Below are 13,700 nucleotides of genomic sequence, written 5' to 3' on the forward strand. Positions count from 1 at the left end.
CAGCTTTTTCACCTTCTTGGGCAATGGGAAAGGGTTAGGTGGTCCCTGCAGGCCATCCAGCACCAAATCCACACCCTCATTATCAGAATTCTCCCAGGTGACCTTGATCCCCAGCTCATCCAAGACATGGGGAATAAGAGGCCTTAATTCCTCCTTCTGGAACAACCCGATGACCCTCTGATCATCTCCTTCAGTCACCAGAACCTCATCCGGGTCAGCCACCTCCTTACTCGCCTGTGGATCATTGACCGGGTCAACTGCTGCCAGGTCATCTCCTGGACCTCCACCTGCCTCAAACGAATTGTCAGAGTCCCCGGCATCCTCGAGGTCCATTTCTTCCAAGAGTCAAGAGACACCCAGGTGACAACGCAAGGTCCCAGAACACTCCTGTAGACCTTCCTTGAACCTCTTTGTGTGTGTGTGTGGGGGGGGGGGGGGGGGGGGGGGGGCACTGCAGCTTCTCCCCTGGGGGCCACTTTTCCACCGCTCCCGGCCTAACCAAATAGGCTTTGTGGAGCAGCAATACAAAATCCGCCAAGAAATCCTCCCCATCTGTGGGGTTGCCCTCCTCCGGATCCACCCCACATTCCAAATCCTCTCCCAATGGCTACACCATCGGGAAAAGAGGAAGAAGGGAGTCCCTTGGTCCTGTGGGCCTTAAAGACTGCGTATGTCAGCAGATGCCACTGCATTTTCAGATCCCCCAGAGCTTCTGATACCAGCTCTGCTAATCAAATGGACCTTCTGCTGCCCACAGTCTCTGCGGAGAATCCCTTACCTCCCGAGGCAGAGCCAGAGCAAAGTGAGCCTGAATTTGGCTGTATTGGGCGTGCGCCACAGGCCTGACAAGCTTTTATGCTCTGTGATGCCAGTGCCATCAAGCCTACCATGTGGCAGCCGCAGTAAAGAAAGGCACGCAACAACCCTCAAACTGCCACTCCGACCAGCCCTGGGACCCCCGGCGGATACTAAGAACATAAGAAAATGCCATACTGGGTCAGACCAAGGGTCCATCAAGCCCAGCATCCTGTTTCCAACAGTGGCCAATCCAGGCCATAAGAACCTGGCAAGTACCCAAAAACTAAGTCTATTCCATGTAACCATTGCTAATGGCAGTGGCTATTCTCTAAGTGAACTTAATAGCAGGTAATGGACTTCTCCTCCAAGAACTTATCCAATCCTTTTTTAAACACAGCTGTACTAACTGCACGAACCACATTCTCTGGCAGCAAATTCCAGAGTTTAATTGTGCGTTGAGTAAAAAAGAACTTTCTCCGATTAGTTTTAAATGTGCCCCATGCTAACTTCATGGAGTGTCCCCTAGTCTTTCTACTATCCGAAAGAGTAAATAACCGATTCACATCTACTCGTTCTAGACCTCTCATGATTTTAAACACCTCTATCATATCCCCCCTCAGTCGTCTCTTCTCCAAGCTGAAAAGTCCTAACCTCTTTAGTCTTTCCTCATAGGGGAGTTGTTCCATTCCCCTTATCATTTTGGTAGCCCTTCTCTGTACCTTCTCCATCGCAATTATATCTTTTTTGAGATGCGGCGACCAGAATTGTACACAGTATTCAAGGTGCGGTCTCACCATGGAGCGATACAGAGGCATTATGACATTTTCCGTTTTATTCATCATTCCTTTTCTAATAATTCCCAACATTCTGTTTGCTTTTTTGACTGCCGCAGCACACTGAACCGACGATTTCAATGTGTTATCCACTATGACACCTAGATCTCTTTCTTGGGTTGTAGCACCTAATATGGAACCCAACATTGTGTAATTATAACATGGGTTATTTTTCCCTATATGCATCACCTTGCACTTAGCCACTTATCCACATTAAATTACTGCAGGCAACTCCTGCTGTCCTACAGCTCTCAGGCTTGCATACGATCGGTCCCAGCTTCCACTCCTGCAAGTTTTTTTTTTTGTTTTTTTAAAGCCACACCAGCCCTAATGCAGTCCAAAACAACCAAAATAAATACTTTCCTGCTGCCAGCCGGTGATCTGGGCAAAAGCTCTCCAAGGGGATGAGGGAGTCAGGACTCCTGGCCCTCAAGAAGATGTGGGCAAAGGTAGCCCAGGGATTTCCAACCCTCTGCTCACCCGGCTTCACCTGAGGAATGGTCCACAAAAGGTACCTAATATCTCAGGGAGCACTTGAAGCTGATCCTTCTCTTTCCTTTCTTCTTTTCATTACTTTTAAAATTTTTTTTGTAATCTAACTCAGACGGCAGGTTTGTATCTTTACCATCTGCTGGAGACACAGAAATACTGAAGGACTACAGGTGGCACTCATATATGAAGCAGTGCCTTGAAGTTTTAGTTCTCTGCCTTCATCTGCTGGTAGGGATGCAAAACTGGACTGACCTGCAATGGAGAAGGTACAGAGAAGGGCAACCAAAATGATAAAGGGGATGGAACAGCTCCCCTATGAGGAAAGGCTGAAGAGGTTAGGGCTTTTCAGCTTGGAGAAGAGATGGCTGAGGGGGGATATAATAGAGGTCTTTAAGATCATGAGAGGTCTTGAACGAGTAGATTGACTCTGTTATTTACACTTTCGAATAATAGAAGGACTAGGGGGCATTCCATGAAGTTAGCAAGTAGCACATTTAAGACTAATCGGAGAAAATTCTTTTTCACTCAACGCACAATAAAGCTCTGGAATTTGTTGCCAGAGGATGTGGTTAGTGCAGTTAGAGTAGCTGGGTTCAAAAAAGGTTTGGGCAAGACTGGGAGGATGTGCCCGCGGTAGGTATAAAAACAGACAGAATAGACAGGACGCCAAGACAAGCACGAAAGGTGTCGCTCACTTGACACACGGCACAACAAGAAGTAATTTTTAAATGAAGGTGGGATTATGATTTAGTTGAAAGCAATTTAGAGAAATTATGCTCTTAAACACTATTTAAGTAACTACTTTTTATTAAAGGTGATACTGACACTGTGAACCTGGTACACAGACACAGTGCCAAATTCTCCCGCAGTCCCTGAAGCAGGCACACAGTGCCGAAACATGGCCAATGTCGGACGGGCAGCACCGTACCCATGAATATCACAGAGGCGACGACCTTGATAAGTATCAAATAAAAACTTAAGTGGGTTGGATAAGCAGCCAGGGAGAAGGGATTTCAAAGAAAAAATAAAAAAATAAAAAAGTGAATGTTTTCAGAAATAATAAAAGAATAATAGACGGGGGTGAACAAAAAAGGATAACTGCAAATCGGTTATCCTTATACAAAACCCCCGTACAAATACCACTGGACAAGGTTTCCCTAGCAACAGAGTACAGTTGGAGAATTAATTGCATCAGTAGCATGGGATCTTCTAGGTGTTTGGGTAATTGCCAGGTTCTTGTGGCCTGGTTTGGCCTCTGTTGGAAACAGGATGCTGGGCTTGATGGACCCTTGGTCTGACCCAGCATGGCAATTTCTTATGTTCTTATGACCTGGGATACGAACAAGAATGTAAAATTGAAGAGACAAGGAAGAATTAGCAGAAATATTAAATACTTCTGTTTGGTGTTCACTAAAGAAAACCCTGGAGAAGAACCATTGCCATTTGACGAAAGCACAAAAAAAGTGGTGTAGACATCCCCATTTACAGAAGAGGAAAATTGAAGAGGACAAGGCCATAGGGCCAGATCTGCAACAGCATGGATGAGGAAACTCAGAGGGAGCTCAGAGATGGCGTGTCCGCTGAAAGACCTACTCAATACATTCCTGAAAATGGGAATAGTGCCATAAGACTGAAGAAGAGCTATTGTGGTCCAGATTCACAAAAGGTGGTAGCAGGGAGGAGGATGGTCACTACAGGCTGGTTAGCTTTACCTCAATGGTAGGAAAATTATTGGCTACAGCTGAAAGACAGGATAGGGAACTATCTACAATCTGGGGGATTGCTTGACTCAAGGCAACATTATTTTACCAAAGGAAGGTCCTGTCAAAACAAATCTGATTGATTTTTGTGACTGGGTGATTATATATGATATGATTTACTTGGATTTTAGCAAAGCTTTTGATACAGTCTGCAAAGGAGGCTCATAAATAAAATGAGAAGACTAAGAGTGGTTGCCAATGTGATGGAATGGACTACAAATTGGTTAACTGACAGGAGACACTGGGTAATGATAAATGGAACCTATTCTGAAGACAGAATGGTGTTAAGTGGAATCCCTCAAGGATCAGTCTTGGGACCAATTCTGTTCATGTCTTCTTGCATGGCACTACAGAGGAGTTAGAGGGAAATGTTTTGTCTTTTTTGCAGATAATACTAAGATCTGCAACAGCATGGACACACCTGAAGAAGTAAAGAGAATAAAAGATGATTTAAGAAAGCTTGAAGAGTGGTTGAAAGTTTGGCAGCTTAGTTTCAGTGCCAAGAAGTGCAGAGTCAGACACTTGGGGTTCAGTAATCAAAATGAACCATATGCGACAGGGGGGGTGAAATACTTGTGTACGGACCGTGAAAGGGCTCTTGGAGTAATAAGTGTCTGGAGATCTGAAAGCAAAGCAAAGTGAGAAGGCGGTGGCTAAAGCCAGAGAAATGCTGGGCTGCATAGAGAAATAACCAGCAGGAAAAAAAGAGAAGCAATAATGCCCTTGTACAGCAGGTGAGGCCTCGCCAAAGAGGAGTACTTGTTCAGTTCTGGAGACTATATCTCCAAAAGGGAAACAGAATGGTTTGGGGTTTGTATTGGAAGACCTCGGAGGAGAGACTGAAAGATCTAAATATGTATACCCTGGAGAAAAGGAGGTGCAGAGGAGATATGATAGAGATCTTCAGAAACCTGAAAGGCTTTAAATGATACAGACATCAAATCTTTTCTATTACGAAAATAAACTGTAGAACTAGAGGCCAAAGGGAACGACTAAGAACCAACATCAGAAAATATTTCTTCACAGAGAGGGTGGGGGATGGCTGGAATGCCCTCCCAGAAGAGGTGGTGAAGACAAGAACGATAATGAAATTCAAGAGGGCATGGGATAAGCACTGCGGATCCCTAGAGGTCAAAGGATGGAAATGAAGAAATAGGATAATTTATATTAAACCTAGGTGCAATGTTTCAGATTGGGGTAACCTGCATGGAGTGGCAGTTACTACCCTTAACATAGGGCTTGGGGTGACCAGTATAGAGGTGGAGTGACCAGCCTGCACAATGGAGGCCACAAATTGATGGGTAGGTTGTGGAACAAACCAATTATTTATGAGACACTTGAAATTACAGCCCAATTAGACTTGATACTTTTGACGTAACTACAACATCTTTCTCCCTTTGACGATGGGGGAACTGTATTCAGACAACAGTCAATGCTGGGCCCTGACTTTTACAGTCCAGGGCACAGAAAAACATATTTGGAAAAGCAGAGTTGCTTACCTGTACAAGTGTTCTCACAGGACAGCAGGATGTTAGTCCTCACATATGGTGACATCACAGGATGGAGCCCAATCACAGAACACTTTTGTCAAAGTTTCTAGAACTTTGACTGGCACCTACTGGGCATGCCCGGCATGGCACCAACCCTGCATCCGACAGGGGTCCCCCTTCAGTCTCTCCTTATAGTAAAAAGTACATGCGAAAAATAAAATAAGAAAACATAAACGAACCCAACACTGCAGGGTGGCAGGCGGGCTTCGTGAGGACTAACATCCTGCTGTCCTGTGAGAACACCTGTTACAGGTAAGCAACTCTGCTTTCTCACAGGATAAGAAGGATGATAGTCCTCACATATGGGTGAGTACTGAGCTGAGGATGCCCGAGTAATGAACCAAATGTACCCAAAGACATGCCACAGGCACAACAACTGGGGTGGAATTTGGTAGAGGGCATCCTGAACGGGTTGGTGGAAGGATGTTGGTACTTCAGTTCGCAAATAACTTGCGTAGCACAGACTGGCTGAAGATGGAATCTTGTCTACCAGCCTTGTCTAAACAATAATGGGCTGCGAAGGTGTGGAGAGCGCTCCAGGTAGTAGCTTTACAGATGTCAGCAAGTGGCACCGAGCGTAGATGCGCTACTGATGTTGCCATGGCCCTGATAGAGTGTGCCTTGACATGGTCTTGAAGCGGAATGCCTGCCTGCTGATAGCAAAAGGAAATACAGTCCACTAATCAGGAGGAGAGAGTCTGCTTACCCACAGGTTTACCCAATTTGATGGAATCGAAGGAAACAAACGAGTGAATTTTCTGTGGGCAGCTGTGGTCTAGATAGAAAGCTAGAGCACGTTTACAGTTAAAACTAGTCGGAGAAAGTTCTTTTTTACTCAACGCACAATTAAACTCTGGAATTTGTTGCCAGAGAATGTGGTTAGTGCAGTTAGTATAGCTGTGTTTAAAAAAGGATTGGATAAGTTCTTGGAGGAGAAGTCCATTACCTGCTATTAAGATCACTTAGAGAATAAGCACTGCCATTAGCAATGGTTACATGGAATAGACTTAGTTTTTGGGTATTTGCCAGGTTCTTATGGCCTGGATTGGCCACTGTTGGAAACAGGATGCTGGGCTTGATGGACCCTTGGTCTGACCCAGTATGGCATTTTCTTATGTTCTTAAGGGTATGCAGAGTCTGTTCTCCTGGATTTGATGTCACCTGGGAAAGAAAGTGGGTAGTATAATGGATTGATTAATATGAAACTCCGACACTACCTTAGAAAGAAACTTAGGGTGAGTGTGGAGTACTACCCTATTATGCAGAAGTTTAGTGTAAGGCAGGTAGGTGACTAAGGCCTGTAACTCACTAACTCTGTGAGCGGATGTGATCTTCAAAAGAAAAATCACTTTCCATGTGAGATAGTGGAGATCACAGTCGATGGGCCAGAGAAGCGAGAGTGAGAGCTCGATCCCTAGGTAGGAAGGCTTTCGCTTTTAGAGTGTCCAAGTCGGCCCCTATAAACGATAGGGTTCAAGAAGGGACTAGCCTGGATTTTGGATAGTTTATGAGGAACCCTAGGGAGATCAGGGTATACAAAGTGAGACGTAGGGACATCAGTGCAGTTTGCTGAGTGGGAGCCCTGATCAACCAATCATTGAGATAGGAGTAGACGTGGACACTGATTCCTGAGAAAGGCAGCAACCACTACGAGGCACTTGGTGAAGACTTGTGGGGCAGATGCTAGGCTGAATGGTAACACTCAATATTGGAAGTGTTTTGGGCCTACTAGGAACTGCAGGAATCTGCGATGTGTCGGAGTATTTAAAATGTGTGTATAGCGTCCTGGAGGTCTAGAAAGCAGAGCCAGTCTTCCCTTTGGAGAAGGGGAAGAAGAGAACCCAAGGTCACCATCTTGAACTTTTCTCTTTGTAGGTATTTAAGGTGCGAAGATCCAGTATTGGGTGAATACCACCTGACTTTTTTGATATCAGGAAATACCGGGAATAGAACTCCTGCCCCTGTTGGGAGAGGGGCACTGGCTCTATTCCTCAGGACTGGAGGAGGAGGGAGACCTCCTGCTCCAGGAGTGATGAGTGGCCGGATATTCCCCACGTCAACCGAGGTGGGGAATCCAGTGGAACAGAGAGAAAGTTGAGGTGGTAACCCTGAGTTACTATAGCGAGTACTCACTGATCTCCAGACCATGGCACACAGTCACCAAATAGCCGGACGTAGAGGCTGGGTACTGCTCTCTAGGAAGGAGTCAAAAGCCAGATGCTGAACCTGGCTGAGGGGCTGGCTGTGACTTCTGTACTCGAGGTTGCCTGGATTGGCCTTTTTGGTAAGGCTTAGAAGGCCGACCCCTGGACGCCGGGGGATAGTATCTCCTTTGCCGGTAGACTTGTCTCTTGGAGTCTCTCCTAAAAGATCTTTTGGAAGAGAGATCAGAAGGCAGTAAGGAGAGCTGGTACAGAGTCTCTTGGTGGTCCTTGAACTGCGCCACTGCTTCTTAAATCTTTTCTCCAAAAAGATTATCCCCCGCACAGGGCAAGTCAGCTAACCTGTCCTGTACCTCTGGTCTGAAGACTTTAGCCAGGCCCATCTCCTCGCACTAATTCCTGCCACCGATACTCTGGAGGCAGTGCCGAAGATATCGTATGCCGACGTACTTCATGTTTGCCAGCATCTAGGCCAGTGATGGCTAACCTATGACACGCATGTCAGAGGTGACACACAGAGACTTTTTGCTGATACGCGCAGCGTTTTGTGGACTATCGGGAATTTTTTTTTTTTTTTTTTTTATCAGCTGCGCCGAGCCTTTTTTTTAATTGGCTGCGCCGACCCTTTAAACTAGTTTTTTATTATCCCCTCAATGCCCCCGGGCGCAGCGACAGGCAGATCGGCAAGGCCAAGAAAAAGATCGCGTTTAAACGCACTGATGCTCCTCCTCCTTCCTGCCTTTGGGTCCCTGGAAGTAAACGTTGCCGGAGCCACATGGGCAGGAAGGAGGAGAAGCATCAGCGTGTGCAGAAGAGGAGCAGCGCTTGTGTTTACGGGCCGCCGCGAATCTCAAGTCGCAGCGGCCCGAGAAGAAGAGGAGGCCCGGTAGCAGGGCCACCGCAGAGCCCATCCTGCGGCGACCCGCGAAGAGGAGGCCCAGAGGTGAGAGAGAGGCTGAAGGTCTGTTGAGTGTGTGTGTGTGTGTGTGTGTGTGTGTGTGTGCGTGTATGAGATGAGTTGAGAGATTGTGTGTGAGAGTGAGGACCTGAATGTTTGCAGAGACAGCATGTGAGAGCCTCTGTGTGTGTGAGAGAGACAGCATGTGACAGTGAGAGCCTGTGCTTGAGCAAGACAGCATGTGGGAGTGAGAGACTGAGTGTATGAATGATTGTATGAGACACAGCATGTGACAGTGAGAGCCTGTGTATGTGTGTGAGAGAGAGAGAAATGCATGTGAGAATGAGAACCTGTGTGTTTCAGGGAAAAAGATGGAGAGAAAACCAGAAAAAAAGACAATATAAAAGGAATTGGCAAAAAAAATAAGAAAGGGAAGGTGGGAAAAAAAAGCCTGCGACCAACCAATTAGAAAACGAAGATCAGACAGCAAAGGTAAAAAACAAAATAAATTACTTTTTAGTGATTGGCACATGTAATCTTTAGGAATGTGCAAGAATAGCACTTTATGTGGATCTCACAATGTACGAGATCAGCATGGAGTAAGTGGAAGCCCACGGGGCCTGCACAGAGGAGGCAGCAGAATGGGCTTCAGTGTCAGTAGCAGCAATCGGCACCTCCCCAATAGCCATGCGGCAGCAGTGACAGTGGCAGCAGAGGAATGAGAGAGGTTCTGAGGTTGCTGGCAAAAGAGGGGGGTCTGCCTTTAGTGTGTGCATGTGAATGAAAGGGACTCTGCATGGGGGTGTATGTGTGTGAATGCATAGGTGCCTGCCTGGGGGGGTGTGTGTGTGAGAATGAATTGGTGCCTGCCTGGAGGATGGCGCGGGAGTGGTGTGAGAATGACTGGGAGCCTGCCTGGGTGTGTGTGTTTGTGTGAGGGAGCCAGTGAGTGTGAGAGCATGAGTGTGTATGAGAAAATCCAGGGGAGTAAGAGTTTGTGTGGGGGGGGGAGAGAGTGTTTTAATTGAAGATTTAGCAAATGAAATTCAGCAACAAAAAAGTCACTAAGCAGGTAAGGTAAAGAATTATTTGTTTTTGCTTTATTAATAAATACAGAACATATATTAAAATTATAACTTTTTGTTATTAATATTAGAGCTACAAATATCACAAAATTATGGATTTTTCTAGAAGTGACACACCACCCGAGTTATGCTCGGTTTTTTTTAATGAATTTTGACACACTGAGCGCAAAAGGTTGGCCATCACTGATCTAGGCCTTTTTGTGCTAGGGAATGAAGCTGGTCCTGGAATTGCAGAGGTAAGGCTTTAGCAAATTCCTGAATCTTCATGAACAGGGCCCTGTTGTATTGGGTCATGTACAATTGGTAGGAAGCAATGCGAGAGATGAGCATTGAGCCATGGAATATATGCCTTCCAAATGTATCCAGGAATTTTTTATCTTTTCCTTTGGGAATGGAAGAAGGAGGTTTGGAGTGTCGTACCTTCTTCTGGGCTGACTCCACAACCACTGAGTGATGATCTAATTGAGTTCTCTGGAAGCCAGGGGCTGACTGAACTAGGTAGGTGGCACCTGCCTTATGGTTGACAGGTGCCACAGAGCCAAGGTGCTCCCAATTTCTCTTTAAAAGGTCCAAGAATAGGGATAGACATGATCCCCTTTGGAGCATCAAGAAACTGGAGAAGCTCCAGCATCTGATGCCTAGAGTCCTCTTCAGTCTGAAGCTGGAATGGAATCGTCTCAGACATTTTCTTTATAAAGTTGATAAAGGACAAGTCCTCTGGAGGAGAATGCTTCCTTTCATCAGGAGGAGAGGGCTGTGAAGGCAGATCATAAGTATCCTGGGAGGAACCATCGGTCCAAGGATCGTAAGGTTCATCACCAGCTCCCATATGTTCATCAGAAGGGAGTAACTGTGTTATTCCGGAAGGCCCGGGCCTAGGCATCGACGGCCTCAGAGGTGGAATTGAAGGCATCAGCGACATCGATGGTTGTGACAGTGGCAGCACTCCGGAGGGCAGAATGGAGATCGGGGTTTCTTCTTCTTCCGATGACAAGGGTATCGGTGAGGAAGGAATCAGGGCCATCGGTTCCCTCGGATCCACCGGAAGAGCACCGATTAACGCATCCATTCTTGCCAATAGTGGTGCAAGTGCCATGGGAATCGGATTGGTGGCCGGATCAGGAACCGGCATCGATAGAGGTTTGAACCCCTGTAGTGCTTTACTTGGATCATCCGATCCAATTCCTCACGGAAACCTGGGGCATGGATACCCGGTTCCAGAGTAGGAGGCAGTACTGCGTAGCCGGAGGGTCCACCGGTGAAAATGGAATCGAGGCTCCCGGCACCTGTCCAGGTGGGGGAACGCCTCGGTGACCCAGAGACAGAAGAGGATGGGGCCTATTCTCTACGGGAATTCGTCGGTGGCTCAGACGATGTCGATGCAGAGGGCTTGCCTGTATCAGTGGCCTGAGCTTTACGATGGCGGTATCAATGTTTTTCTCGATGTTCTCCTCTGACTTTTTCGTGAGGAGGAACGAGAGGGGGGGGGGGGTTCGACACCTGCCGAGTCGTCTAAGCCGGTCAAGCAGCTGCGGTTTCCCGGTGCTGGCGCGAAGTAGACGGCACTGGTTCAGACGACGTCAAAGCTATCGATGGAGTCGGGTTTTTGACCGAAAGAGAAGTCCCATCTTCTCCAGCCGAGCCTTGCGACCATTTGGTGTCATTTGGGCACATTTGGTGCAAGTAAGGACATCATGGTCGGACCCCAAACATATCACACAGACCGTGTGAGGGTCAGTGATGGACATTTTTCGAGTGCAGTCGGGGCACTGACTGAAACCAGACGCCATGGCTTCGACAAAATTAAGCCGCAGTGCGGTCGATGGCCGGTAGGCCACGAGAGAAAAACTCGACGGGAATCGACCGCAAGCAGGTAAAGAACTTACCGTTCGACCGCGGAGCAAAGATATCGATAAGGGGACCCCTGTGAAGAGCTCCTTAACCCGCGTGGCTACTGCTGCACAGAAAAAAGAAGACTGAAGAGGGGACCCCTGCTGGGCATGCCCAGTAGGTGTCAGTCAAAGTTCTAGAAACTTTGACAAAAAGTGTTCCGTGATTGGGCTCCATCCTGTGATGTCACCCATATGTGAGGACTACCATCCTGCTTCTCCTGTGAGAAAAAAGGATTACCTAGCACCAGACTGCTTCTATGGCCAAGTCCAAAAGGAAAGCATGTTCAGGCAGCATTGTTTAAATTATCAAGAAGGCTGGTCACCCCGTAAAAATGTTGCTAGCAGTAATTGTGTTATGGTTTGGTAGTTGCTTGGCTTTGATTATAAATATTACTATCCTTAACATAAGGCTTGGGGGTGATCTGAATTGTGAAGCAGTTGTTGCCCTAACAGAATGGGGATAGCCTGCACGGAGTGGCAGTTGCTGCCCTTAACAGAGAGCTTGAGATTGATCTGTATGGAACAGCAGTTGCCATCATGTGCAACTTGCTGGGCAGACTGGATGGACCATTTGATCTTCTGCCAGCTGTTAAGATGTTACTAGTAGCACAATGGATTAAAGGGCAAGAGACTTATTAAATGTGATTTTATTGTATTATTTTGGCTTTCAAATAAAGTTAAAAATTAACTAAATTAAGAACACAAGATCTGCCATGCTGGGTCAAAACAAGGTCCAATGAACCTAGCATCCTGTCTCTGACAGTGGCCAGTCTGATTCTCAAGTACCCGGTAGATCCCATAAAGTAGATCTATTTCTTGTTTCTCACTCCCAAGGTTAGCAATAGCTTTCTTTAGTCTAACTGGCTGCTAATGTTTTATAGACTTTTTCTCCAGGAACTTGCCAAACACTTTTAAACCCTGCTATGCTAGTCACCTTGACCATGTCCTCTGGCAAAATATTCCATAGCTTGATTGTGCATCTAGTGGAAAAGTGCTTGCCAGAATTTGTTTTATGATAAAAGGCAAGACAGCACGATCAATTAGGTTAGTTGGCTTCAAGGAATACATTAAGCCTATTACTGCAAAGCCGTTTGAGCCATTTCAGCTTTTAATAAGAAGGAACACCTAAGGTCTTCTTACTTGGATAAGTAAAGCTAATGTCTTCTTACCTGTCCAGATGAAGTAAATGCTAGAATGCCTCAAAGAGCTATATGGTAGGGGGGTCTTGAAACATTCCATCTGACTGGCTGAAGACAAGTTACTTACCTAAGACATCTAACCACTCCTGTGTCGCTTGCTCTGCTAGCACCGTCTGTTCTAGATTCTCTAACTGCTGTGACTCAAAATCACCTCCTCCCCTCCTCTTCTTTATAGTTCCTATTTCTTCTAAGAGAGGAAGCTCGCTCAAATCATCTTCATCCTCATCACCAGCGCCCTCTATAATTTCAAAGTCCTCGCCGCTGTCCAGCAGTGACGCTATGCTCTTGGTTTGGCTCAGCTGAGTATCAGTGCCAGTCTCTTCAATCTGCTTCTCACATGGCTCTTCAACCCCTGGTGGAACTTCTTCTATGGAAGCCATTTTGGTCTAGGAGAGATACACCTACAAACAGGATGCAAACAAAACAATTTTGCAATATTTATATCAAGTGTAGCAAAACCATTTATCTCCTTTTGCCTCTGTTTACCTAATTGTAATTACAATATTTCCTTTAGTCCTTACTTTTTTGGAACTGTTCATACTCTAAGTAGCAAACATGTTATCAAGCTACTACCCCTAGGGATGTGTCATCCAATATTGAACCTTTCAATGCCATCCTGTTTTTCCACTACAGTGCCAACTGTTCTCTCCAACACAAAACTGACCTCATTACCTTTTGGGTCAGCCATATTTGAGTCTTCTGACATGCAGATGCATTGCAAAGAAGCAGTACTTAGTCTCCATGGTGGGGCTAGGTGTGAATGGAAGTTTATTACTAAAGGGGGTGGATCCCTGATGGCTCAAGAATGTCAATAAGGATCATGAGAGGTGACAAGTAATCGACAATCCAAGGTAACTATCCTGGAGATGATAAAAATAGCCACACTTCTTCTAATTTTTTTTTATTTATAAAAAATAAGTATATTTTTATATTTTATAAATATTTTATTTATAAAAAATAAGAAAAAATAAGTGTAAGGCTTGCTGGGCAGACTGGATGGACCGGTTGGTCTTCTTCTGCCGTCATTTCTA

At 46.0% G+C, this 13,700-nt stretch overlaps 1 protein-coding gene across 1 annotated transcript in view; it reads right to left on the reverse strand.

Moving 5' to 3' along the window:
* The window catches only part of FKBP8 (FKBP prolyl isomerase 8), a 97,171-nt gene that overhangs the window by 78,784 nt on the left and 4,687 nt on the right, over positions 1-13,700 (reverse strand). Inside the window, exon 2 of the mRNA XM_029614426.1 lies at positions 12,737-13,070. Coding sequence (XP_029470286.1) covers positions 12,737-13,049 — 313 coding nt within the window. The 5' untranslated portion in view covers positions 13,050-13,070. The remainder of the gene's footprint in view (positions 1-12,736; positions 13,071-13,700) is intronic.

This window comes from Rhinatrema bivittatum, chromosome 8 (assembly GCF_901001135.1).
Source record: "Rhinatrema bivittatum chromosome 8, aRhiBiv1.1, whole genome shotgun sequence".
Lineage (NCBI taxonomy): Eukaryota > Metazoa > Chordata > Amphibia > Gymnophiona > Rhinatrematidae > Rhinatrema > Rhinatrema bivittatum.